Source organism: Mauremys mutica, chromosome 4 (assembly GCF_020497125.1).
Source record: "Mauremys mutica isolate MM-2020 ecotype Southern chromosome 4, ASM2049712v1, whole genome shotgun sequence".
Lineage (NCBI taxonomy): Eukaryota > Metazoa > Chordata > Testudines > Geoemydidae > Mauremys > Mauremys mutica.
The window spans coordinates 133,344,090-133,370,227 of record NC_059075.1 but is presented as its reverse complement, the minus strand read 5'-3'; the positions used below and the strand labels follow the sequence as shown (position 1 = coordinate 133,370,227).

The 26,138-nt window shown below is 51.0% G+C and overlaps 1 protein-coding gene across 4 annotated transcripts; it reads left to right on the top strand.

Moving 5' to 3' along the window:
* Positions 1–3,765: 3,765 nt before the first annotated feature.
* On the top strand, positions 3,766–17,121 carry LOC123370185 (Fanconi anemia group E protein-like). Of its 4 annotated transcripts, none has more exons than XM_045016482.1 (12): positions 3,766–3,784; positions 6,556–6,789; positions 7,456–8,128; positions 8,889–8,933; positions 9,525–9,584; positions 9,737–9,880; positions 12,579–12,702; positions 13,468–13,543; positions 14,079–14,145; positions 14,614–14,739; positions 15,607–15,707; positions 15,997–17,121. In XM_045016482.1, exons 2-12 carry the CDS (start codon positions 6,566–6,568, stop codon positions 15,998–16,000), a joined length of 1,644 nt encoding a protein of 547 aa, XP_044872417.1. In that variant the 5' UTR covers positions 3,766–3,784; positions 6,556–6,565; the 3' UTR covers positions 16,001–17,121. The 4 variants fall into 4 exon arrangements, with proteins under 4 accessions (XP_044872417.1, XP_044872416.1, XP_044872414.1 ...); XM_045016481.1 differs by lacking the exon at positions 3,766–3,784 and adding an exon at positions 3,905–4,149; XM_045016479.1 differs by lacking the exon at positions 3,766–3,784 and adding an exon at positions 3,905–4,184.
* Positions 17,122–26,138: the final 9,017 nt, after the last annotated feature.

The window sequence follows — 26,138 nt, the reverse complement described above, 5'->3', positions numbered from 1 at the left end:
GGGAGGGTGGCCCTAGCCTCTGGCAAACAGAAGCTAGGAGTGGATGACAGGATGGATCACTTGATATTTACCCGTTTTGTTCATTCCCTCTGGGGCACCTGGCATTGGCCACTGTCGGAAGACAGGACACTGGGCTAGATGGACCTTTGGTCTGACCCAGCATAGCTGTCCTTATGTATGTTCACACTTCACTTGGGAGTGTGCTTCCCAGTCTGAGGAGACGTGGGCTAGTTCTGCTTGTGCAAGTGCACTAAGCACCTGCCTGAATGTACACAGTGGGCCTGGCTGGGTTTGTGCTTGGGGGACTAGGCCAAGCTGCCAGCCGTGTGAGTGCTGGTTACACCGCTAGTTTTAACATGCCAGCTTGAGCAGAACTAGCACTTGTCTTTCCAAGCTGGGAAGCCCTCTCCCCTCAGCCTCCACCTGGAAGGCCTGTGTGTGTCCAGACGGTTCAGGCATCACTCCACTCACATACACCTAAGGAGCCCAGCCTGGCCTGAATTTCTGATGGTGGGACATCTAAGGCTGGTGTCTCACCACTGAAAATTACTGGGACCCAGGACAGACTCTCCTGTCCCTCTCTTGCTGTGAAAAAAAGGTTATAAAAACAACCCCTGCTCTTGCCAGGGGGTCTGATGAGAAGTCTGTGCACAGGGCAATTCATTGTGAGCATGAACTGAGTTTGCTTGTCCCGTGCAGTCCATTTCATCCCCTAGGGGGCAGGATCAACAGGGGTTGTGTCCCAGCCTTCAATAAAGTATGAAATGATCTGTCTTGCCCATCTTTGCTGGAGCAGTTGGCAGAGCCATAAACACGTATCTATATGGCACAGAGTCCAGGTCCAGAGCCTCCGTTAAGGCAAAGGGAGTGGAAAGATAATGCTGCAAATCGCAAGTTGCATCCAGCCCTTCAGCAAGGGAGCCTATGCCAGCGTGGCAGGGAAAACGGGCAGGCCAGGCTGCCTCTCCTTTCTGGGAGGCTGCACCTTTGCTCAATTCCTTTCACACTGTTTTGTGGGGCAGGAAACGGGACTGAGTACGCTGGGGTCTTGCTGGGGGCGGGGTGTGTATGTGTGTGAAGAGGAGAGAAGTGGTAAACTACCTCCCATCCCCTTAAAACTGAGTGTGCTGAAGTAAGGCATGTTTCACTATGGTGTCTCATGGGTTGGGCCATTGTATCCTACCAGGGCTGCTGTACCTATAAATACTAACTGCAGGGGTGAGCTACTTGCTCATGACTAGAAAATGCACACGCTTCATCCACAGCCGGCTTTGAAATGCCACAGGGGAGCCATTCTTCCTTCAGGGCGTGGGCCTGGGCTCTGCTCTCCTGTTTGAACTGCAAACATGCCTCTCCCAGCACGGCTTGCAGGGAGCACTGCGCCAAGCTTACAGCTGCTACCAAGATGTAGCAGATGCTGCCCTAGCAGCTCTGAACCCAGCGGGGGCAGGCAGGGTAAAAACCATCCGCCCCCTAAGCGCTACACAGCCCAGGCCCTTCAGAGTTAAGGTTAAATTTAAAAGCTGGCACCAAATCATTGTAACTTCCTCGTGGTGCTGTTATACGGGTGTTTTGGGCCCTGCTTACATAAAACCAATTTCCGAGGTGTGTCACTACAGGCCGGTGTTACAGTATTTCGCTGGGGAGGCCCACGTAGCCTTCGGAGGGAGACATTCAGGGGATGGATCTTTCCTCCCTGCTGTGGGGGAACCACAGTCTTTGGTATGTTTGGAGGTTACACGGATGGGCTGGATCCCACTGATTTGTGTGTGGGTTGAGGGGAGGCTGCTGAGGCTGATGTTTGTGGCACTTCAGTGGAGAGAGAGAGAGAGAGTGTGTGTAATAGAGAAATTATAATAAAAATGGGCTTTTAAATAAGGTCTCCCCTGTGCCAAGCAGAACCAGATGTCAGGTCAACTTCCTACTGGAGGACGAATTGGTGAGGTGGAACCTGGGTATATTTTGAGTGCAATTTATTTACCCTCTATACCCCAGCCTTAGCCCAGAGGTGTCCACAAACAGCACCCCAGCAATCCTCTCTGCCAGAACTCTCAGCCAACCTCCCATGGCTTGTTTGCAGGCCCCAACTCCATTCTGAGAGATGACGTCAGAGCGCAAACGTTCTTGTTGCTTGCCACAGCTCCTGCTGAAAAAAAAGTCCAACTCTACACCCCCAAACAAACTACACCACTGCGTTATCTTCCAAACCGAAATCCTTCTCATGCAAAGAAAAAGAACTGAGCGCATGTAACAGTGCCACCTGGTGACTGCTGTTCTATCAGCAATCACGTTCAGCGCATCTGTTAAGTAACACAGCAGAGAAATCAAGCCTGTCATTCAGATCAGTGGGTCTCAAACTTTTTTACTGGTGACCCCTTTCACATCGCAAGCCTCTGAGTGCGACCCACCCCCAATAAGTTAAACTTACTGTTTAATATATTTAACACCATTATAAATGCTGGAGGCAAGCGGGGTTTGGGGTGGAAGTTGACAGCTCATGACCCCCCTGTAATGACCTTGTGACCCCCTGAGGGGTCCCGACCCCCAGTTTGAGAACCCCTGATTTAGATGGTAAGCTCTTGGTGGGTAAGGATTGTCTTTTTGTTCCGTTTGTACAGTGCCCAGCGCAACGGGGTAGAGTCCATGGCTGTGGCTGTGACGTGCAGTGGTGATACAAGTGCTGAATTTGTAACTGCTGGAATAAGGGCGATTTCAGACAATTGTGAGTGAGCTTGGAAATGTTTCATTGAAGTGCCGGGGGCCAAATCCTTCCCCCCAGAGAGCCTTAAAGTCAAAGGGACTTAAACTCACGCACTGTGCAGATTACTAGCAGGGCCCGCGATTGCTGGAAGGGAAAGAATTCTAAACATCACCTTTCCTGTTTGGCGCCTTTGCTGCCTCGCAGTCAGCTTGGCCAATTCATGGTTATTCATTTTGCAGCAATGCCCCGAACCGCCAGTCGAGATCCGTGCTCCAATGGGCTGGGCGCTGTACACATATTAAAACAAGGCTCTGGCCCTAGATAGAGCGTCTCACAGCGACTCCCCTCTTTTCCTGCAACACCACACCCGGGGAGTGGGAGAAGAGGACCTGGCTGCTCCCCCCCAAGCCCTGGGAACGGGGAGGCGAAGAACCTCTGGAGCGGGAAAAAGGAGCAGGGGTGGATCTGGGGCAGTGGGAATCGATGCAGGAGCTGGGATATAAAAAAAATTGGACATCCAGGAAGAGCCTGAGCCCAGAACGCTAGGCAGCTGGGCATGTGCACAGTGCACTGAGCATCCTTACGGATTTCCCAGGCCAGCGGCCTCAACAAAGGGACGATTCTTAGAAAACCTGAACAGGCGGCAATGGGGAAGGGAGGGGATAAATAATTGCTGCCTGGGGAGAGGGACTGATGTGGAGTTAGGGGGGCCATGGACTGAACGAATTATAATATGGGGGTTGGGGAGAGGCTGGAAGCGCCGTCCCATCAGGAGGCAGCTGGGGCCAGACTGGCCTCACTATAAATTTGGGTGAATTCAAGCTGGCAAAGTCCGTGTGTGTTGCAGACGCGACGTTCAGAAATCAAGCGACCCTCCAACAAACACAATAGCAGTGCCAAAAAGGTCTCAAGATTTGGGGGGAGGGAAGGAAAGATGAGATTGTGGGCTCTGATTCTGGGTGGGCCGTACGGCCCCCTTCCTGCCTGCCCCTGAAATCCCTTGATCTTAAAAGCACTGGTCTAATGATGTAACGCCGGCAAGCAAAGGTTTCGTGTCCTCCCCTGGCATTTCAGCAAATGACGGTGAGTGATTGTGGGCGGGCAGGGGAGCAGGGACAGGGGTCTGCGTGTTGGGGGCATGGGATGTTTTGGGGTGTGTGGCAGAGGGACGCTGCTCCTTTAAGGGTGGAAGGAAAAGACAGGGCCTGTGAACCAGGAAGTGGAACATGCTGCCCCAGTGGGAGCTGGGCCCTAACAGAGATGGATGCTGTGCAGAGCGGATGCTGAAGCTGACTTCGCTTCCGAGGCCCCGGTAGGGGGGAAATCAACCCCCTGGCAGCTACCCTCAGCTGGCTGCAGCTTCTCTTTGGGGCCTCCCTGGTGTGCTGAGCGGGGAAGCTGAAGGATTCACACAGCAGGCTGCTAAATCCAGAGTCAGTGGCCTGATGGTCAGTGCTATAATGGAGGCTAATAGGAGCCGCAGGTACTCAGCGCCTTAGAGCAGCGGTGGGGCTTAACCTTTCCAGGCTCCTGTCCCCCTTCCAGGAGGCTGATTTGTCTTGTGCACCCCCAGTTTCACCTCACCTAAAAACGACTTGCTTACAAAATCAGACATAAAAATACAAGAGTGGCACAGCCGCTAGTTCTGAGAAATGGCTGATTTCTGCATGTTTACCATATAATTATAAAATAAATTGATCAGAATATAAATCTTGTACTTACATTTCAGTGTGTAGTATACAGAGGAGTATAAACAAGTCATTGTCTGTATGAAATGTTAGTCTGTACTGACTTTGCTGGGCTTTTCATGTAGCCTGTTGTAAAACTAGGCAAATATCTAGATGTGTTGATGTACCCCCTGGAAGAACTGTGTGTACCCCAGGGGTACACGTACCCCTGGTTGAGAACCGCTGCCTTACAGAATCAGGCCTCTTCTGTGGTGGAGCCTAGCTATGGATTTAGACCTGCAGACTCTCCGGATTGAATGTTTTGGCCTGAGATTTCCCTCTTGGGCACAGTCCGGGCTAGGATTTGGAAGGTGCTGGTGAATAGGTGTACAAGGGACGCATAATCCAGGTTGAGATGGCAATTCTTAGCTGCTAACACATTAGCCCACACCTTTGAAATCCTAGTCTAGACAAAGCCTGGGGTCCCCTGTGTCTCCCCCCAGTTCCATGTTGCAGTCGTGGGGGTGGGGATAAAAATGGACATTATATGATCTTAAATCGTGACTGATCTCTCTCAGGCATACTGGGCCGTGCCACATCCCGCTGATCTCTTTGGAGTTATGCTGGGTGAATTTTGATGGCCGTGCGGCTGGAGAGCTGACGTCTCGTTCGTGGGCTGTCAGGACAGCACCCATCGCCCTGTTTCATTTGTGGGTTTAGCCTCTGGGGTTAGGGGCTCTGTGGTATCCACAGCTATGGCACCTGCACTGCCCAAGAGTCCTGAGATTTTAGAGGCTTCCTTGGGGACCTGGGAGCTCCCCCAGAAGCCATTCCCAGCACAAAACCTGCTTAGGGCCACATTTTCCCTCCTGTCCCCTGTGCGCACCACAGCAGCGTGGTCTAGTGGGTGGAACAGAGCGGACTTGGATTTCAGTGACCTGGTTTCTATGTATTATTAAAACCCTGCAAACAAGGCCTCTGCAGATTCTGTGGGTGCATTTCTGGGTTCTTATTTGTAAAGCAAATAAACCACTTGGCCCCAAATGTGGCCCCCAGGTGGAATATTTTTGTTATGCATTAGATCAGGGGTTCTCAAATTGGGGATCGGGACCTCTCAGGGGGTCGTGAGGTTATTACATGGGGGGTCGCGAGTTGTCAGCCTCCACCCCAAACCCTGCTTTGCCTCCAGCATTTATAATGGTGTTAAATATATAAAGAAGGGTTTTTAATGTATAAGGGGGATCGCGCTCAGAGGCTTGCTGTGTGAAAGGGGTCACCAGTACAAAAGTCTGAGAACCCCTGCATTAGACGTTCCTTGTGCCGTGTTTGCAATGTGAAGGTTGCCTCTAGGCTCCAGTAACTGCCCTGCTTGACCGTGGGTGCCATGCCCAGCAGCTCCCTGCTCCTACCTCCAAGCCAGTGTGGAAAACAGCCGTCCAGGGCTCTATGGAGTTCACTGTCTGCTGAAGCGTTGTGTGCCAGGCACCTGGCAGGGCATATCTCTTCAGCCCTGTCTTGGGGGTAGCTGAGGGGTAGGGGGGGTGCTGTGCGTGACAAGAGCTGTCTACACAAAATGAATTTGCTTTTCATCTTTTGTGTTAGCTCGTGAGCTGCTGCCGCTCCTCTCCCTTGTGTCACGGCTACAGGAAGTCACTGAGGCAAACGCCGTGGCTGGATTTTAAAAGGGGCTGCGTGATTTTATGACCAGTGATAGTTAGGGGACCTAGGAGAAGGCTAATCCAATCAGTGCTCCAGGCCAGAAGCCAACTGCAGCAGGTCAGGACGGAATTCCTGCCCTTCCCCAGGCAGCGTTCTGCAATAGGCTAAGTCCGTCGTGGGATGTTTTCACCCTGCTCTGAAGCTTTTCTCGGAGATGGGAGATCTTACTAGGCAGACCGGTGGCCTCATCTGTCTCCTGGGGTATCTTACTATCTCAGCTGGTACATGGAAGGAGACAAGATGATTGGATCCACTATGGCAGGAGATGGGGTACTGGGCTAGACAACCCAGTGGTCTGATCTGGATGCTGGGTACCATACTAGATGCACATGCACCCCGTTTATGGCCTGAGCCAATATATGGCAAATCCTATTTTCCCCTCACCTCTCCTGGCTGCTCTTGGGGTTTTATTGCATCGCCGGGGGGCCTTGGAATGTGCCCCATCAACATTGGATGTGTCCTTTGCAGGGCCGATGAGATGGAAGCTCCCCCAGCTCCCTGGCTGCAGAGGTTTGACAAGCCTTCCCGTCTCCTCCTCCACACGCTGACGTCCGGGCCGTGCGGGGCGCTGGCTGCCTTCCGAGCCCTCCAGCGCATCCGGGCCTGCGACGCGCCGGGGCAGGCGTTCCATTGGCAGATCTTCACCGAGACCTTGTGTGCTGAAGAGCCCGTGCTGCGGGGGCCCGAGAGGACCCTCACCCTGTGAGTTGCTTACGTTGTCTATTTAGAAAACCCGCAATAACTTCTCCGTCCGGCAGTTGCTTTGGCCCTTTAAGGACCCGATCCTTCATGGTGCTGATTGCCCTTAATTCCCATTCAAGCCCGTGGGAGATGAGGCAGCTCAGCGTCGTTCAGGACCAGCCCTGGAGTGCCAAACCTCTTGCTCATGTACTGCACTGGGAGTGTGGGTTGAGTAAAGAGGGCAAGCTTGGCCCTGAGTGCGGAGTAGAAGCAACGTGCTGGTCTGTGTATTAATAATGCTTTGCACACACGTGTCTGCATAACTAACTGCTGCAGTGCCCGCGGGAGGCAGGGGGGTTCCCTGTGTCACGCGGGGAAGGTGAGGCAGACAGACAGAAAGTGCCCAGTTCCAGAGCGGGGCCGTCGTGTGGTCACAACGTTGGGGATCCTTCAGGTCAAGAGGGGGCCGAGACCAGATCCTTTTTTCTATAAACGCTCTATCTGACCCTGTCAGACTCCCGGGCAGCCCATCTCTGCTTCTCTGCCTGCTCCTTTTCCCCCCAGCGGACGGTGAGTTAGGACTTCTGGAGGCAGCACCCAGCACCTGACCCTTTCCCTGGAGCAGGTCTACGAGCGAATTTCTTTCATTCCTCCTTCTCCCGCCCCCCACTTCTGCCCCCTGCTCAGGAGACCGATACTGCTGCTACTTCCCGTGCTGTGCCAGAGAAATCTCTTCTCCCTGCTACACATGGTGCAGGGCAGCGTGCCGAAGGACTGCCTCAGCCAGCTGCTTCAGGCTACCAGGAAAGATCCCAGCCCAGACCTTTGGGTGCAGGCCCTGCGGGATCTACTTCAGAGGGGGCTGAGAGAAGAGAGGAGCTGTTGGACTCCGGTTCCACTGACAGACACGTGCCGGCAGCAGCTTAAAACTCTGTGCCAGAAGATTGTGGGTGGCACTCAGAGCAAACTGGACTTGGAAAGGAAACGGAGCTGGTTCATCCAGGAGGATCCAGGCCCTGAACTCCGGCCAGCTGGGGATGCGACCGACTCTGCATCTCAGCTTAGGAAACGCAAGCAAGTAGCTGAGGAAAGTCTGGACCCCGAGGGGGAGAGGCAGAGGAAAAGGTCCCGGTTGGAAGAGGAGGAGTTAGACCTGGAACCTCTGGCAGGAGGCGCCTTGGTGAAAGGAGCTGGTGTTAGGGAGGATGAGATTGGTATAGAGGCATCTGGACATGGGTCCATTCAGAGTCAAACCAGGGGGGCCAATGAAAATGCCCAGCCGGACGCCGTCATGGAGACAAGAGAGGCCAGTCAGGGTTCCCAGCGGGACGCAGCAGCAAAAGTCCCTGATTTTATGCAGGTACCAGCTAGTGTTTGAATTCCTTCTAAGTGAGTTATCTCAGTGCAAGTGCAGAATGCAGAACCCAGCCTTGCCAATATCCAAAGCAGTATGGCCAATAGAGCTCCCCATTCTCTCCTCTCCGCGCCTCGCCTGGTGACGCTGTATCCCCTGCCCAATGAACAGCAGCACTGAACAGTTGATACTTGTCCTGTACCGTAAAGTCTACCAAAATTGGGCTTTGTGGAGCAACACTGGCAGGAGTGGGGCCTAGAGCCGAGGGCCTGCTCTTTGGGAATAAACAGTGTAGGTGTGAAAGGGATTATCTTGTAACTCCAGTTTCTCAGCCATTTTTCAGCAGCTGTCTCTCTTTCCAGAGGCGGCTGCTACTAATGGCTGCCTTTAAGTGGAATAATGGCTACCATTGATATACCTCCTCCCACCCATAGATCCCAAAGGGCTCTGCTGACTGATTGCAAACTACTTGTGGCATTTTTAGGGGTCCTGCTGCCCGCTACCGAAATGCAGCTGCTTCTGGGGTGAAGCACAGCAGCCCTTTAACAGCATGCAGCAACTTAACACCACAGTTCAGAACAGGAGAATGAAGGAAATGGCCCAGAGCACTGAGATTTGATTCTCTGCCTTCCCTTGTCCCATCCCAGAAATCAAAAGGGAAGTAAAATGGGCTGGGGAATTATCTGGCTGGCTTTGGGAATTTTGCCTCCCTCCTGGGGTTTTTGTTCTTTCTAGGCTTTAACTGTTTTTAAAATGTTTTTCCCAGATGCACGTGCCTAGACTGAAGATGCTGCTAGAGAGGGAGTCAAATGTAAGTATTTGCATCTGCCTTGCCACTAGGAGCACTTGGTCTAAACCAGCTTGAACCAGGGGCTCCAGAAAGGGAATGCATTTGATCCAAGAAGACAGGCTTTGCAGGAAGAGGTGGAGGGGGTGACCTGTACTGGGAAAAGGGCAGTCCTGCTGCTACATCGGGGGTGGGCAAACGTTTTGGCCCAAGGGCCACATTGGGGTTGCAAAACTGTATGGAGGGCTGGGTAGGGAAGGCTGTGCCTCCCCAAACAGCCTGACCCCTGCCCCCTATCTGCTCCCTCCCACTTCCCGCCCCCTGACTGCCCCCTTAAGAACCACGAACCCATCCAACCCCCCCTGCTCCTCCAGCAGTTACTTGATTAACCCCTGACACCTGAGAATTGATTCCCTTTCTAAGTGTTCATCTGGGCTGATGTCACTGCGGATGCTGCTCTTCTTGGACATCTTGTGGCTTTGCTGTGCTCTGAACCTGGGTCTGTCCAAACTTCTGTGTTAAGCGGCAGAGAACGGTTTCCTTTGAAACCAGCTGGGGGAACGGGGATAGAACCTGTTATTTGAATGGCCCATTTGATCTCCTGTTTCTCTTTAGCAAACAGATGGGACCGTCCCTCCTGAACTGCAGATCCTGAATGAATGCACCCCTGGCCAGGTGAGCTGGCAATGGTAACACGGGGAGGGGGCCGATTGCAGCCCGTATAAAAATCATCTTGAGGGAACCAGCCTCTAATCCCTCTCCTCGTTCTTGGGTGCTTGGGAAATGTCCTGCTGCCATCAGTAATGCTTGTATGGCCTCTCTTCCAGCTGGAGGGACTGTGCTCATTACTCCAGCTCTCAGAGCGTCCGGAACATGTCCTCGTACATTTCTGCACCTGGCTGCTGGCTCTCACGCCCAAGCTCAGCTACACTAACGCCGCGGTGCTGACGGAGCAGCTCTTCCTCCAGCGGGTAGGTACCGATGGCCCCCAGAGATAGTATCCTCCAGGATCCATTCTCCTGATTGATAGACACACCTTCTGGGGAGAGAAGGGGTTGTATGTTGTGTTTCATGCTGGTGAATCCCTGGAGACTGGAGTCCTGCCTGTACGGAACAGGTGCAGCACTGTGACAGGGTAAACTTTCCCCGACTGGTTCTGTCAATACGGGTGGGGGAGGAGCTCAGGCTCCGTAACCTGGCCAGTCCTTGACCTCTCTAAGCCTTGAGCCAGCTCGCAAGGCCAGTGCTGATGGGTTTTGTACCATTGTCACTGCTTACTAGGAACTGCGCTAAAAGACACCAGTTCACTGCTTGTGGGGTTACAGATAACCCCTTTTTGCGACTGCTGCCTTGGGCTGGAACCAACAACTTTCTGGTGAGCGGTGCTAGCGCTCATCCCCAATCCCCTGAGCCACCGAGGCCCACAGTTACAAAGGTGTTGATGGCTGTAACTTGGGGGTCTGTGCTGAGTTGTGTTCCTGCTGTTGACAGAACCATCCCGTAGGAACCATTCTTATAAACCAATTATTGAATGCTGCAAATGTACACAGCCCTTTGCTAAATCTTTTAAAACCTTATGGGCCCTGCCCCAGGGGCTTATAGCCTGAGATAGAGCCAAGAGCTGGAACCGGTGCTGAGCCCAGGGCAAGCGTGGGCACAGGAAGGATTCGCAGCAGAGGTGGATTTGAAGGAGGAGGCAGTGAGACCGTCCTTGGTGGATAAGAAGAGGGTAAAGATTTGCAGACATGGGCTCCCCTCTTGCAAAGAAGCATGTACGTGCTTATAGCTAAGCGCATGCGTCAGACTTTGCCGACTCAGCACCATCGGGAGCAACCTGATAGGCTCTGGGTGAAGAATGGGAAGGAGAGAGAAAGGGACAGAGAGAGCTGAAGAAGTCAAGAAGCCGGGACGATGGGTTGGAGCGTAAGGAGTAAGAGGAAGTGAGTGGAGATGGGGACGAGGTCACATGCGGCCTTGGACATGAACCAAAGAGCATGAATATGTTCCAGGAAGAGCCAGAAAGCCAGTGAAAGGAATCACAAAAAACCCAGCCATACTGGGTCAGACCAATGGTCCATCTAGCCCAGTATCATGTCTTCCAACAGTGGCTGATGCCAGATGCTGGAGTGAATGGAAAGAACAGGGCAATTAGCGAGTGATCCATCCCCTGTCATCCAGTCCCAGCTTCTGGCACTCAGAGGCTTAGGGACACCCAGAGCATGGGGTTGCATCCCTGACCACCTTAGCTAATAGCCATCGAAGGATCTATCCTCCATGAACTTACCTAGTTCTGTTTTGAACCCAGTTGTACTTTTGGCCATTACAATGTCCCCTGGCAACGAGTTCCACAGGTTGACTCTGCGCTGTGTGAAGAAATACTTCCTTTTGTTTGTTTTAAACCTGCTGCCTATTCATTTCATTGGGTGACCCCTAGTTCTTGTGTTCTGTGAAGGGGTAAATAACACTTCCCTAGTCACCTTCTCCACACCAGTCATGATTTTATAGCCCTGTATCATATTGTCTGCCTCAGTTGTCTCTTTTCCAAGCTGAACGGTCCGTCTTTTTAATATCTCCTTATACAGAAGTTATTCCATTCCCCTAATAATTTTTGTTTCCCTTCTCTGTACTTTTTCCAATTCTAATATACACTTCTACCCCGATATAATGTGACCCGATGTAACATGAATTCAGATATAATGCAGTAAATCAGTGCTCCGGGGGGCGAGGGGGGCTGCGTGCTCCAGCAGATCACAGCAAGTTCGATATAACGCAGTTTCACCTATAACGCAGTAAGATTTTTGGGCTCTCGAGGACAGCGTTCTATCAGGGTAGAGGTGTATCTTTTTTGAGAAGCAGCCACCAGAACAGCACACGGGTATTCAAAGTGTGGGCGAACCATGGATCTATATAGTGGCATTATGCTATTTACTGTCTCCTTATCTATCCCTTTCCTAATGATTCCCAACATTTGGCTAGTTTTTTTTTTTTTCCCTGCTGCTGCATATTGAGTGGATGTTTTCAGAGGACTATCTACAATGACTCCAAGATCTCTTTTCTGAGTGGTAACAGCTAATTTAGACCCCATCACTTTTTCTGTATAGTTGGGATTATGTTTTCCAATGTGCATTACTTTGCACTTATCAACACTCAACTTCTTTTGCCATATTGTTGCCCAGTCACCCAGTTTTGTGAGATCCTTTTGTAACTCTTTGCAGTCGCTGGTGCAGATGATGTGGTGGGAGGAAGGCATGGGGTCTCCAGTAGGGGTGTCAAGCTTGGATCTGAGATCACTGCCCATGGCACTGGCTGGGTGTTGCTCTGTGAGCTCACTGGTTGCCAACAGTGCCAAAGGGCCCGAGCAGCAGAGAAAGGGACCTCGGCCTGGCTGGAGCAGAGTCTGTGCCCTGTGCCCAAGACATCCCCTGACTTTAGAGAATAGAGCAAAACACCACGGAACGGGTGCTGGTTCCTTCTGATCTCCCTTCCCCTTCAGCAGGGGAGACTGTGCCCTTTCTAAATGGTATGCGCTAGACTTGGTAACATTCCCCCTGTAGGCCCCTTAAACACCCGGGCTTCACTGACCGGCCCAGGGATGGAAAGGGTCCAGGCGACAGGGCCTGCATTTCCATGCTAAGCTGTATTTGTTCTGCATCTTCTTCCATGTCCTAGGTTCTCTCGCTGGCCCAGCCGGCCTCCCGTCATCTCATGGCTGCGCTGACCTCGTTCTGTTCCAAGTATGCTCGCCCAGTCTGCTGTGCCTTGCTCACTCCAGTCCTGCAGGCCTCGGGGGCAGGTGAGTTCACAGCTCGTCCTACAGGGAGAAGGGCCCCTCTGCGGCTGGATGTATGTGGCATGCAGCCAACTTGCTCTCACTACACCGGAGAGCTGCGTTACCTGATCTGTGGGTCACCAGTCATTGTCTCTTACAGTCAGAGACCACAGATCTGCTCCTGTTCGCCATCTCTGATGCAACCAGCCTGCTAAGTCACCTAAGAGTTAGGGCTCCTCAGTGCCCGGGAAAGCCCTGTCAAGCATTGACTGGCACCTCCTTTCACATCGCCCATGCAACAGGCACTGTGTATTCCGGAGTGAACGAAGCAGTCTGGTTGTGAGTGGTTGTTGCCGGCCCAGGGCGTGCGAATGCCTGAGAACTCCTGATCCAGACTGAGTGGGAGAAGGAGCCCCTGCCCCAGAACACTGGTTCAAGGGATGAGCTCTGCCCTGGTGTAAGGTGGCACTACTCCAACCTGAGAGGAGCGGTGCCCTCTGACACCAGGCCCTGAGTGGCATGTCTGGAGTGAGACACAACAGCCCCTAGCTGGACTCTGGATGTGAGACTCTCTCTGACCAGGACTGGTATCAGTTATTCTATCCATGTGGCCAGGGGGAAGCCAGACTCTCTCCAGCATGGCAGACAAGGCCTTTGCCCTGCAGCAGGTCAAGGAGCCAGGGCTGTGAGGACATGCCCAGTGTGCGGTGGTGGAGCTGACTGTGGGGGCGGGCGGAAGGGGATGGGATGTGACTGCTTGTGGCCAATGCTGCCATCTTGTCGTTGCAGGCCCCGAGCGGACAAAGCTAGTGTGCGAGCTGATAGAGGACAGCCTGGAGCCAGAGTATGTGAGGCTGGTACTCAGGTAAATGCTTATAGAAGGGGAGGAATTTCTACCCACTCTGTGTCCCCTCGCACAGGAATGACTAGGGTATGATCCCGCCCACTGGTTCAGGCAGGCAGTCCTCGCTCACTCCAGACTGAGGGCCAGGTACTGTCCTGGATGCACACAATCCACTCCATTGCACACATGGGAACTGTGGGGCCAGCATGAGGGCCGTATACCCTGGAGAATTCTGTGCGAGCAGGGGCGGGCAGTTAGCACTGATCTGTTCCAAACAGTGCTCGCAGTTCAGCCATGTCGCTTTCTCAGGCATAGACGACACTAGAAAGGGTTTGCTGGTCTAGCTAGTTCCGCAAACTGCCCCTAGTGCAGACACAGCTTCTACTGGCAAAAGAATTCCCTTATCGGCATAGCTTATACCAGGTCCTCTAACAAAGTAAGAGGTAAAACTCCGTCTGCGCTGGTATAAACGTGTCACCATTATTCACACCCCTACCCAACGTTATTATACCAGCCAGAGTTTCTAGTGTAGCCCTGGCTTTATTCTCCTCTCCAGCCAGGTCCTTGAGATGCCATGGTCAGAGGAGCTCATCACTGTTGTGCAGACATTGCTGGGAAGGCAGGTGAGCAAACACATTCTCTCCTGATTTATTTAAATGACCCTTTTGAAAAACCTGTGTGTGAATTTAGTAGTGACGAAAGGTGCCGGCTTGATGCCCTGGAGTCCTCTCTCCCCCCAGAGCAGGACTCCACCTTGACCCAAGCCACCACAGTTATTATCCACTGCCCATGCTACCATGTCTAGGCTGTGTAGCTTGAGATGGAGCATTGCATGCTGGGACCAATAGTCTTCATTGGCAGTTCCTCCATATTACAGATGAGGGCAGCTGCAGTCTGTGTCCCTCCCATGCCGCCTTCAGGCACCTGGCAATTTCCCAGGGTATTTGGGTGCCCTTGCTGTTGGTGGGTGCTGACTGCTCTTTGGTTCAATTCATCCAGAACCTGCAGTGAGCCAGTCTAGGACACTTGGTGTCTGAGATGGCCCTTGTTCCTTGTATTCTCCTTGCTCCATGTCCACGTCTCTCTTTCAGGTGGAGCTGGCCCCTGAGCTCTTTAACCTCCTGGTCCTGAAACTGTGCCGGCTGGCCCAGGAGTTTGCTAGGTCAATGAGTTACACCAAGCTGATGATGGCTGTGCTGACCATATACAGCAGCAATGTGAGTCCAGACTGAGAGCTGTGAGTCCAGGAGGTGGGGAAGGGGGTGTCTTGCTTTTATGTGCACAGGGCCAAGAGGAAATTGCACAAACATGAGCTCCGCTTAGGGTGTCCATTGCGCCATCTCGTTGGTGAAAGGGATCTCAGTGTAAATACCTTTCAGTTGGATGGGATTTTCTTCTTCACTTCCTGCCTTAACTGACTGTACACGGCGCATCTGGAATTCCTCAGTTCTGATCCACCTGGAACTTGGGAAGAGTCACTTAAATCCTGATTTTTTCAAAGGAGCTGAGCACCCACAATTCAGCACCTCTGGAAAACCAGGCCCAAGGCCCAAAATCAGTCACCCCTTCTGAACAATGGACTCAGTGGTTTAAGCACCAGGTTTAGAACTGTTAGAATGCCTGGAACCCCAGCAAGCAGATGCATTGAGTTCTATGCAGTGTATTCAGGCTGGGCCTTTTGGCTGAGACCTTTCTGAGCTCCTGCCTGCTGGAGGGGCATGGAAAGGACATTTTGAAAAGTGGCCCCTGCTTTTGGGTGTTGCCGTTTTGGGGAGCTCTGCGTCAGACACCAAGGGCCTCATTTTTCAGAGGCATTGAGTATTTCTTGGACGGAAGGTGCTGCAGAACAACACCTCCCACAGCTCCAATGGAAATCAGTGGGTGCTGCAGTTGCTCAGCACCTCTGAAAGTCAGGCCCAGTGCGTCTCCAGTTGGGCTCCCAATTCAGGCTATTAACACAGGGTAACACGTAGCTCAGTGGAACTCGGTTGTTGAAGAGAAAGAAACTAACTCTTACCAGCCACCGTTCCTTTGAATCAAAGCCAGAGAGGCCTAAACAGCTTCTTTTCCCTCTTCCTTCACAGATTACTCCAGCCCATCGGAGACATTTGTCTGGTGCTCTGGATCTCAACCACACAGCTCTCCGGAAATCTCTGCAGGCTGCCCTGGAACAAATGGCTCCCAGGTGAAATAGCAAGTCCGTCCCCTACGTTCCACGGGAATGGGAGAGCTTCATGGTCGTCTGACCCAGCCGGGAACACCACAGGCTGCCCGGGAGGGCGTGTGAGAAGACAGTTCTGAGCTCTTGCATTCCTAGTGTTGGTGTGATGGAAATGGGTGGAGATACTCTGAGATGCTGACATACGCGGGAGTGGAAACTGCACTGACGTCTTGCTTTAGCTATTACTCCATGTGTAAGTTTCCCTGTCCCTCAGCGTTTTCTGAGTCCTTCTTTCTCTCTTTCTTCTTCCCAGGTGAAGTAGCCCATCCTAATGGAACGGAATGGTATAAATGTCTGCCTTCTCAGACTCCAGCCACCAAGGGTCTGTGTATGGCCCTTCATGCCACCAGTGACTGTGACGAGCACAGGACAAGGACAGCTTCCAGAGCTAGAGTTAGAGCCAGCGTAACGGAGGCTTGGAGAACAGGTTGTGCCAAGTAACGTCAGACTGGTGCCTGCAGAATACGCCTGAAACAGAGACATCTGTTGAGTGACTGTAACGGGCAAACCTGGATGCCCCTTCAACTAAAGATTCTGTGTATGGAAAATCCCACAGCTGAGGAAGATCTACTATTCTAGGAGAACTCCCAGCGTAACTCTCCTTATTAATACTCCACCTGCCCCAGGTACCCCTGTGTGTTCCCACTTGGGCTGTTTTCTTGCATAAAAACCCTTCAGACATGGGGGCTCACTCTGTATTTTTGGATCTCCCAACGTGGAGGGTTTTCCTGGCTAAGCTAGCTCAGAGTTGAGCGAACCTCCTCTCTTTAGACCTAGTGAAACCAGTTTGGATTAAATAACTTCCTCTCCCTCAGAACGTGAACTGGACCTTCCTTGAGGTTCAAAGATGACTCGGCCTTTTCACTTTCCTTCCTGCCTCCACATTCTCCTTGGAAGTGCCAAAATATCTGATGAGGCCAGACTACAAGCAAGTGGCACTAAAAGTCTCTTGTCATTAAACTTGCAGCTCTGTTTTGAAGGCAGATGGTTTTGGTAAGCTTGTGATCTCCGGGGTGTTTAATAACATCTCCAGGTCGCAGTTATCCCATAAGTACAGTTTATAAAGTGAGGAATTAAATGCTCGGGGCCGGTGTTCTGAAGTGTCCGTTCCCCCACCGCCCTCCGAAAAGGGCTTTATCCTGTGTTATCTCAGTAAAGGAGACACCTTGCCTCTGCGTGTCTTCAGGATTCCATCTTGTCCCATGTGCTCACTCCCTTTGGGTTCATTAAACATCCCAAATGCTATTAATTGCTCACAAAAGCATTTGTACCTATTGTCTGTCTAAAACCTGAAGGAAAATACATTTGTATTCTTTCTACTTGGGTGTATTGTCTTTTTTCCTTTGTCAAGCAGTACAATAAAACAGATAATTTCATAACCCACCCATATTCCTGATGCTGTTCTCTCTGTGTTGTACCTCTGGGCCTGAGCCTACCTGAGCCTGATGAGTCCTCCCTGAGCCGGCCTGCAGAGACAATTACCATTCAACCAGGGTTCAGCCATTCCGCAGGTGGGGACCCACCCAGGTGATCCCAAGGCAGGTATCTAGGCTCCTAAGGGAAGCAGTCTCTGCTCGGTGTCACTACCTGGCTCGGAGCATTCCCCTTCCAAGTAGTTTTAACAAGCTGCCCTTGTTCCTGCTCTAGCCAGTGTCTCTTTCCACGCTAGCCGGCCTCAGCTGGCTGCCCAGTGACTGATAGGGAAAAGACCTGAAGAAATCTTGTGCGTAGCTCAAAAGCTTGTCTCACTCGCCAGATAGGTTGGTCCAATAAAAGCTATTACCTCACCTGTCTTGTCTCTAATATCCTGGGCCCAACATGGCTACACCAACACTGCCCGACTCTGTCACTTTGTCCATCCCCTGACTCTCTATTCTGCCAGAGGCCGGGGCAGGGTTGAGTTAATAAATGTAGTCTTGAGACCCTGGTCACAGTTCAGTGTGGTATGATCTCAATGGTCTGATGCACATCACATAGCAATAGCGATGGGAGTGCAAAATCATGGAGCAGCTCAGTCCCTCTCTACAGAGGACGGGACAGGAAACGGGCCTGTGGGTCTTAGGTGTCGTTAAGCCTTTTCTCCCAAAGCACAGACTTCAGATCCATTTTGACTTGATGCTGTCCCTTTAATGCTGCAATTAATGTAGGCAGAGACAGTGTGTTTAAATCAGAGGTCCCCAAACTGGGGTGGGGGGCAGCAGGGTCTGAGGTAGCCCACGTTGGGAGTGGCACCCAGCCCTGCTCTGCCCCCCCCCCCCAAGCTCTGCTCTGACCCTGGCTCTCACCCCAGCCCCAGCCTTGGCCATGGCTTCTACTCCTGGTTCCACTCCCAGCTCCTGCCCCTCCAGCCTTGGCCCCCAGCCGCAGCTCTGTTCCCGGCCCAGATCTGGCCCCCTTACTAGGGTTGCCAACCCTCCAGTATTGGCCTGGATTCTCAAGGAATTAAAGATTAATCTTTAATTAAAGATTGTCATGTGATTAAATCTCCAGGAATACATCCAACCAAAATTGGCAATGCTACCTCTTAGCTCCCCTGTCCATGTTTCCTCCCCACCAAGGATCCAGGGCCCTGCTCCCAGGGGATGGGCATGGACAGAGTTAGGCAAGGGGCCATGACTGAAAAGTTTGGGGACCACTGGTTTAAACGCTAGCAGCAGTTCACACACGGCTCACTGTACAGCTGGCCTCTTCCCAGAATTTGGCATTGCTGCTGTTAATACATTTGCTCCAAACCCATTTCATCCTTAGCTGTTTTTAGTTTTATGTAGCCGCTACCAATGCTGAGGAGAGTTCACACACACACACATGCTGCATAGCTCGCCGTGCTGGGCAGGAAAGGAGGCGCTGCAACATCAGGTGGCAGAAGCAGGGTGGATTTATTTTCAACGCTAAGAATCCTGGGGGCTCTTTGGGTCAGGGTGTCCCTCTTTCTCCTTGTCCCAGCTGCAGATATCTGTATAGTGGGTGAAGTTCTAGGGCATCATCTCCTGAAGTGGATCATCAAGGCAAATATACTTGTGTCACGGGTCCACAAAATCGGTTCTATGCCCCCAGCTTTGGAACAGTCTCCAGGAGGCCTTCACTGTGCTCGACCCTCCTAGGATCCCATTCTTCCTCCAGGGTAACCCATCTCTCTTCACCACCCCCTTAGACTGGGCCTCTAGGCCTTCAGCACGCCTGCTTCACACCACAAGCTCTGTTCGGCGAGTCCACCAGAGAGAGAGAGAGAGAGAGAGACTCCTGATGGAGATTTGTACACTCTTCAGAGATTAATGCACCTCAGCAAGCGTTTGCAGTGATGCTCGGACAGCATTGTCAAAAGTCGGGTTTATTAGTCAACTGGGACACAGCACAGGAAGGCCTTAGGTTAGCATAGAGACATGACGGTCAAAGCATCGCCCATTCTGCTTAGCCCAGCGCCCAGCCCTGCTGCAGTGAGCCCCGTGTTCAAGCTCTATGTGTCTCTCAGTCCGACCTCCTTGGTCAGACTCCAGGTGAGAGCCCCAATCCATTCAGCAGCCAATTCTTTTGTTCTGGTGCTGGGGAATGTTGCCCAGCTTCCCTGCTGAGAGGTGGGTGTGACATTCCCCACTGGTGTTATCTGGCCCCGTGATCTGCTAGGCCACACTAATCCTTGACTCTGGGAGCCAGCCTTACCCTGCTCTGCTGTGAGAGCCCCCCACCCCTGGGCCATTCATGCACAGCCTCTGGCATGTCAGCTGCTCCCAGCTACTTGCAAGCGAATGACACTAGCCAATATCTCTGGTCCCAGACACAACCCTAGGAACCTCCGTCTTGCACTGTCCAGTTATGCCCACTGGATGCTGCAGCTTATATAAATTAATCGATTTAACAAAGACATTGAGATGTACCAGGCTTATTATCCCAAGGGGAGCCTCTGACACTCTGCATACCAAACACACTGCTTCAGGTAGAATAAACAAACAGATTTATTAACTATAAAGATCGATTTTAAATTATTATGCATCAAAGCACAAGTCAGATTTGGTCAAATGAAATAAAAGCAAAATGCATTCTAAGCTGATCTTAACACTTTCAATAGCCTTAAAAACATAGATGCTTCTCACCACAGACTGGCTGGTTACTTTTCAGCCAGGCTCTCCCCTCTGATCAGCGTTTCAGTCGCTTGGTGGTGGTGGTGGTGTCTGTAGATGTAGGTGGAAGAGAGCGAGCATGGCAAAATGCCTTTCCCTTTTATCATGGCTTTTCTTTCCTCTTGGCTTTGTCCCCACCTTCAGAGTCAGGTGAGCATTACCTCATCGCAGTCCCAAGGTGTGTGTGTGTGGGGGTGAGTCCCTCTAGGATCTAACAGATTATTTTGTTGCTGCCTAAGCCAGTGTCCATTGTTCCTGTGAGACTGGGCTAGGTTTGTCCCATCCATGCCCTGAGGAGGTGTGAACTGCCCCTCTGTTCTTGGAGAGTTTTCGCATGGGCTTGCTTTAAGCCATGAGGATACATTTTCATCCTCATAACTATGTACATTAAATTATAACCTATAACCTCACTATAACATCACTGTAACAATTACTATAACAGCCATGCTCAGTGCCTCATGAGCCTGCCAAAGACACCGGACAAGACAAATTTTGCATTGGATACATGGGGGTCTAGGGTGTTCCCTAGCGTCACAGTGGGGAACTCCATCTCTCTCTGTGTCCTTGGGTGTTAGGTGTGAATGTCCCCAGGACTGGATTTGCCTTTGTCTTTATGGCTTCTCCATTGATACGGGGTCTGCCTCAGCCAGTCTTTTTCCAATGACCCATTTAGTCTCAGGGCTCGTCTACACTTAAAACGCAACAGTGCCGACACTACCTATGCCAAAGGGAGGGCGTCCCCCATCAGTGTAGGTCCTCTGCCTCCCCAACAGGCGGTAGCTGGCTTGACAGAAGAATTCTTCTGTAAACCTAGCGCTGCCTATGTGGGGGCTGAGATTGGCTGAACTATGCCGCTCGGGGTATGAGTGGATTTTTCACACCCTGAGAGACGTAGTTATGTCGATCTAATTTTCTAGTGTAGACCTGGCCTCAGAAAGCCAGGTGCCATTCATACCTGTATCTCTTAGCCAGCCTCGAGCGCAAATGGGCCTTTTCCACCCGCTGAATAACAATGCAGCATATAATGGAAACTGAGGCTCACATAGGATTCATACAAATATTACAGAAAATTGCCACTTCATCACAACTGGATCTTATTAGTTAAGCTTGTACAAGTCACATAATCATGTGTCCTTCTGATGGCCCTGTGGAGTTGGTGGTTAGCAATTAGCTTTCAGGGAAGAGAGTTCTGATCATGAACAAATATTCCTTCTATGCTTTAAAACCAAGCCCGTTGGGTTGGGGTAGGGGGGGGGGTTCCCCACTGACTGGAGTTGAGGGGCAAGGCTGAGGAAGGCGCAAAACATTTACCGCTCACATGCAGTGTCATGGATGAGAATTTGATCCTTTTACTAAGTTTTTAGGCAGTCCTGATGTTCCTCTAGTCTAACGTGCCTTGTTGCAGCTAGTTTTGCATCTGAGTAACTTGTCAAATCATACATGCGTAAGGAACCACTTTGCTTGTGACTCCTGAGCACATAAGATAGTTTTGGCCTTTAAATTATACTGCAGTGCTTCTAAGTCCGACCGTTTGAAACCTCAAGCATGAAAAGAGTGTGGCTATTTAAAAAACAAAACACATTTGAAACTCTGTCTATATTCCCTTGAAAAGTCCCAGCTTCAGGATTCCCTGCTGGCAATATCCTAGAACAGTTTTCCTGCTCTGTTTCAGGTAGGTGTGCCATCACAACCGCTGGTAGGGCAAATGTAGAATCCTATATTAATGTAGGCTAGTAACCCATAGTTAAAACTTGTTTACAACTTGTTGCCATTCACCTTAACTCACTATTATCGGGATTTAGGAATATATGAACACGTAATCCTCTAGCATTAGCACACAAAGTGATAGCTTGGAAATACATCCCATTATTGAACACGGCACCTAATGTTTAGGCTGCATGTCTTCAGACTTGACAGAAGCTGTCGGTGTCTGACAGATGGGAACCAGGTTACCTGTCACAAGTCACTCGGTAACACTCATCACACTATTGTGGTTCAACTTTAAAACTACCAATCTCCCCCCACTGCTGCTACTGTTTGTCTTTATGAGAGTTGTTAGGCTGTTTTGTCTAAGGCAACGTGCCTCTAGTTAGAGCATTTTAATCATTTGTTGAAATAAGGAAGTGCTTAAGAGTGAGATGTAAAGTCTTGCTTGTCATGTCTCATCTGGGAGACGTCTCTCTATGTACTTAGCACCGCTCTGGCTTTATAGTCTATGGGATCTCTTCCATCAAAGATCTCAGGCAGTTAATAAGCATCCCTGTCCTCCTCTAGCACCATGACTTCAGCGAGGACGTTGCCACAAGGCAATGCTATGCCAGGCTCTGGGTATGCACAGTGCAGGGTGAGTTTGGGCAGGCAGGGTGGACCCCACACCCCAAGCATTCTGGGAAATCCCAGCAGGCTGTGTACCCTGGCCCACAGATGTTTTTTTTGCTGGCTCTGACAAAGCAGCCTGGGCTTCAAAGCCAAGCATCCAGCCAGCTTCCCAACTTGCTAAATCCTCAGCCGGTATGAAAGCGCCCCGCAGGGCTGCACACGCACTGCTCTGCTTCTGCTGAGCTTGGCCTGGCGCTGGAACCAGGGGGTGCTAGTTTGGTCCAATGGCTCTCAGCACCCCGGTCTAGCCCGCTCCAGCACTTGGCACGTGGACTCCCGGGTCTCCCGCTATCAGAACATCCAGCAGCGTGTAGGGAAGGAAATCACTGCGCGCGGCTGCCCTGCGCATCAATCTGCCCTGGGGTGGGGGCGGTGCATGCTCTGCCTCGCTCAAGATGGCGCCCATACAAAGCCATTTTCTATTTCCCTCCGCCTCTACCAAAATGGCGTCCCATGGGCGCCAACGCCCAAAACTCGCGAGAGCACAACGCCCAACTCTCGTGAGAGCAGGCCCCTATTTATTAGGAGCGTGTAGTAAAACTCACCCCCGCAGCTACCTCAGGCGGGCGGCCCGACGGGGGGGGCTGAAGGTTGGATTCGGTGCCGCCTGGCGGCGGGCCGGCCCCCGCATTAAGCGCGGCCCCCCTGGGGAATTGGCTCCGCAGGGGGCTGAGCCGGCCACGCGCAGGGCCGGGCCTCCCCTGGGAGCTGTTCTGGGGCCGCTTGGCTTCAGCACCTTCCTCAGTGATGTAGAGACTGGTGTGTAGCCAGCACGTATAACGTTTGCGGACGATACTGTTGGTGCCATTAGGCATATCCCTAGATAACTCATGAGGGTAGAAAAACCACAGTATTAATGAAGCTTTTCTGTACCAGGCCTGAATGGACCAAAGTTATTTTTTGCTTGTCCAGAGTCCCTCCATATTAAACTCTAGTTGAATTCCCAAGTTAGAAGTGAGAATGGAATGTGTAACTGCTCCTTATCAGTACAACACGGACAGCAGGAGATAGTAAAAAGAGGCCCTACTTGTGTTTAGTTTAGAAAGAGGGGAGACAAGGTAATAAATCCAGGAGTAAACCAACCTAACAGCCTTGAAAAGTTACGAGATGAATTGTCTGCCGTCAAGGATGATTTAATTGTTAACAATACACTGTATGTACTATATAGGAGGGGGGAGGAGACTAGTGGGGGGTAATGAGGATGCCTAGTTGAAGTCATGTATAAGAAGAGACACACAGCTTGTATCTGTGTGCAGGATTTGAGATTGTAATATCTCCCTGGCACCTTACTTGGGCTCAAATAAACTTTTTCTGCATTCTCCACCCTGGTGTGATAATTAGTGCGACGCACACCGGGCAACGAACCACTGTTTGCTGCCTCAGGCCTTTTGGGCAGGCAACAGTCTTGGCGTCCCTGGGTGGGCTCGAGGCAAAATTGTGCCTTGCCCGGACTCCTCCAATGGCCGGTGGACGACAATCACAGCCGATGCCTAGCCCGCACTGGTGCTTTTACCGGGGGCCTCGGCAGGGACGTGTCAGACCGACCTTGGAAGGTACAACGGTGCAACGCACTCAGATAGTGGAGAAGCAGCTGCGGGCGACGGTGAGGAACCGGTCCTGTGGAAAAGGTAGGAACAGTTCAGTGCTGTTAACCTTTTGTTTGCCTGTTAAGACCTGGGGACGCCCAGTGTCTTCCCATAGGTATGGGACAGGGATGGAGTACAGGCAGGGCACGGTGTATGCCCCCAGAATGCATTCTAGCAAATTGGAAAGTGTTTGGTTTGGATCCAATGACTAAGGGTAAACTAAAAAGGTTCTGTACATTTGACTGGCCTCAATATCAACTAGAGAGCCAGGAAAGGTGGCCACCAGAAGGATCACTTAATTACAACATGATCCTTCAATTACTTCTGTTTTGTTAGCGAATGGGTAGCTTTTGAAACTGTTTGTATAAAGAGCTCTTGTAAAAATCCCCCATCATATGCCCCAGAGCTGCACTGGGAGGAGGATTGTCCGTGGGAATAATGGTCTTGGTGTGTGTGTGTGTGTGTATACCAGTGTGAGTGTCTGTTACTGGAAGACGCCCAGATTACCCTGTGAAGCAAATGCTAATGATCAGGAGTAGTCTAACGCAAGCCCAGTAACTAGTGGATCTTTAGGAGATCCGACCCATGGTGGGCTGACTCAGCCTGGCATCGTCCGGCGAGGAAGCTGCCTGGGTCTAGGAATGTGTGAACCTATCTTCCCTCCCCCCCCTTCCTTTCCGTGTGGGCTACTGACAGTCTGATCATCTCACTGTATGCAATCAGAGTAAGCGGCTCCTCTCCCAGAGACTAGCCGACGCTCTTTGCTGAAAGGAGGTGTAGAAGAGTCAGTCATCCTCGTTAATCTCTCCTGTGTGAGTGTCCTGTAGGGAGAGATTCTTAGTTTATGAGCCGCTAGCGCGGACAGGGCCCCCTCTCTGTGTGTGTAAGTGGAAAATGGGGGCGGGACAGTCTAAACATTCTACCTCACCCCCTAAGGGTACCCCAGCATAGTACATGTACGTACATTATGGTCCTGAAACCTGCAGGTATTTAGAGAATTGGAATCTTTACACGCGTGAAAATCCATCTAAACAATGTCCATTAGAAGGTACCTTCAATCTAGATAAGATCATATATCTCAGAGGAGCTTTTAATTACCAAAGGAAAAGCCTCTGACACAGTGTGAGCAATTCGTCTAGGAATGGGTTAATTTGAAACTCAGCTAAGCCCAGAGATAAAGAGAGCTGCTCTGCGTATTAGGTCAGACTATGTTAAGTACAAAGAAAAACTGCTTTTAGCCCCAGCTGGCTGTGGGAAAATATAGACAGAGGTAAATTAAAGGTAATCTAAGTTACAGAACTGAGATTGCATTTGCAAAGCTTAACTGTTCAGTGAGATTTAACAGTCTTTGCAATCCCAGAGCTGGTATGGCTTGGTGACCTGAACTGGAATCTCTGAAAGAGACACTGCAGGAGATTCCAGGGTGTAAAAGAACAGCTCTCCCAAGAGTGGAAGCATGTTGGAAATACTGGACAAGCTGTATACAGAATAATCTCCCGTTCACCTATTCCCCTTCTCTGAATGTTATATACAGACGTGGTCAGTCTGGATATGTGTGAGTATTAAAGTGGCTTAAGGCTTGGGGAAGCTTTGGGGTTTGGTTATATGGTGTGTTTTATCCTCCCCCAACGTCCTGCAGTAGATAAATTGGTAACAGATTTGTCACAGTTTGGTGAGTAATTGAGAATGGGGGAGCCCTATAGAATTTACACCATCTATCTGTTTTACCTTTGTTATTTTGTATTTCTTTTGTTTGGTACTGTTGGTGTTATATGTTGAGGATTGCATGATTAAAGGTGAGCCTACTCTCAGCTGCAGTAAGTCTGAGAACTAGAAAGGGGTTCTACCCCCAGTTGCAGCAGGACTGGGCAATAGAGTAGTTGGAGAAAAGGAACAAATATGTACTTGATAACTAGAATTGAGCAATTAAGAGCATAGATCATGACCCAGACAGCAACTCAAACCTGCACCCAGGGCAAGTTGCAGGCTTTGAGACAGGATTTCCAGTTAGAAAAGGAAGCCCTGGCTAAGCAAGTACCAGTCCTTCAGGGACTTGCCAAAATTTAACTATTTGTGCTCAGTCATAACAGCAGTGTGTTTGCTACAAGAGGAAATTAAATAATTAAACACCAGTGGGCCATGTGTTTTGCCCAGGTGGCAAGCCTCACAAGGGAAGACTCGGGTAGTCTTGTGAGTTAAAATGTTTTAGGAAAAAAGGACCAGAAGGGTGGGGGCTAATTGAGAAGCCAACCCTCCTAGTTAAAACTGGTAGTGGAGCAAATTGGTGTCTAGGGAAAGAACGGTTCAGCTAGAAA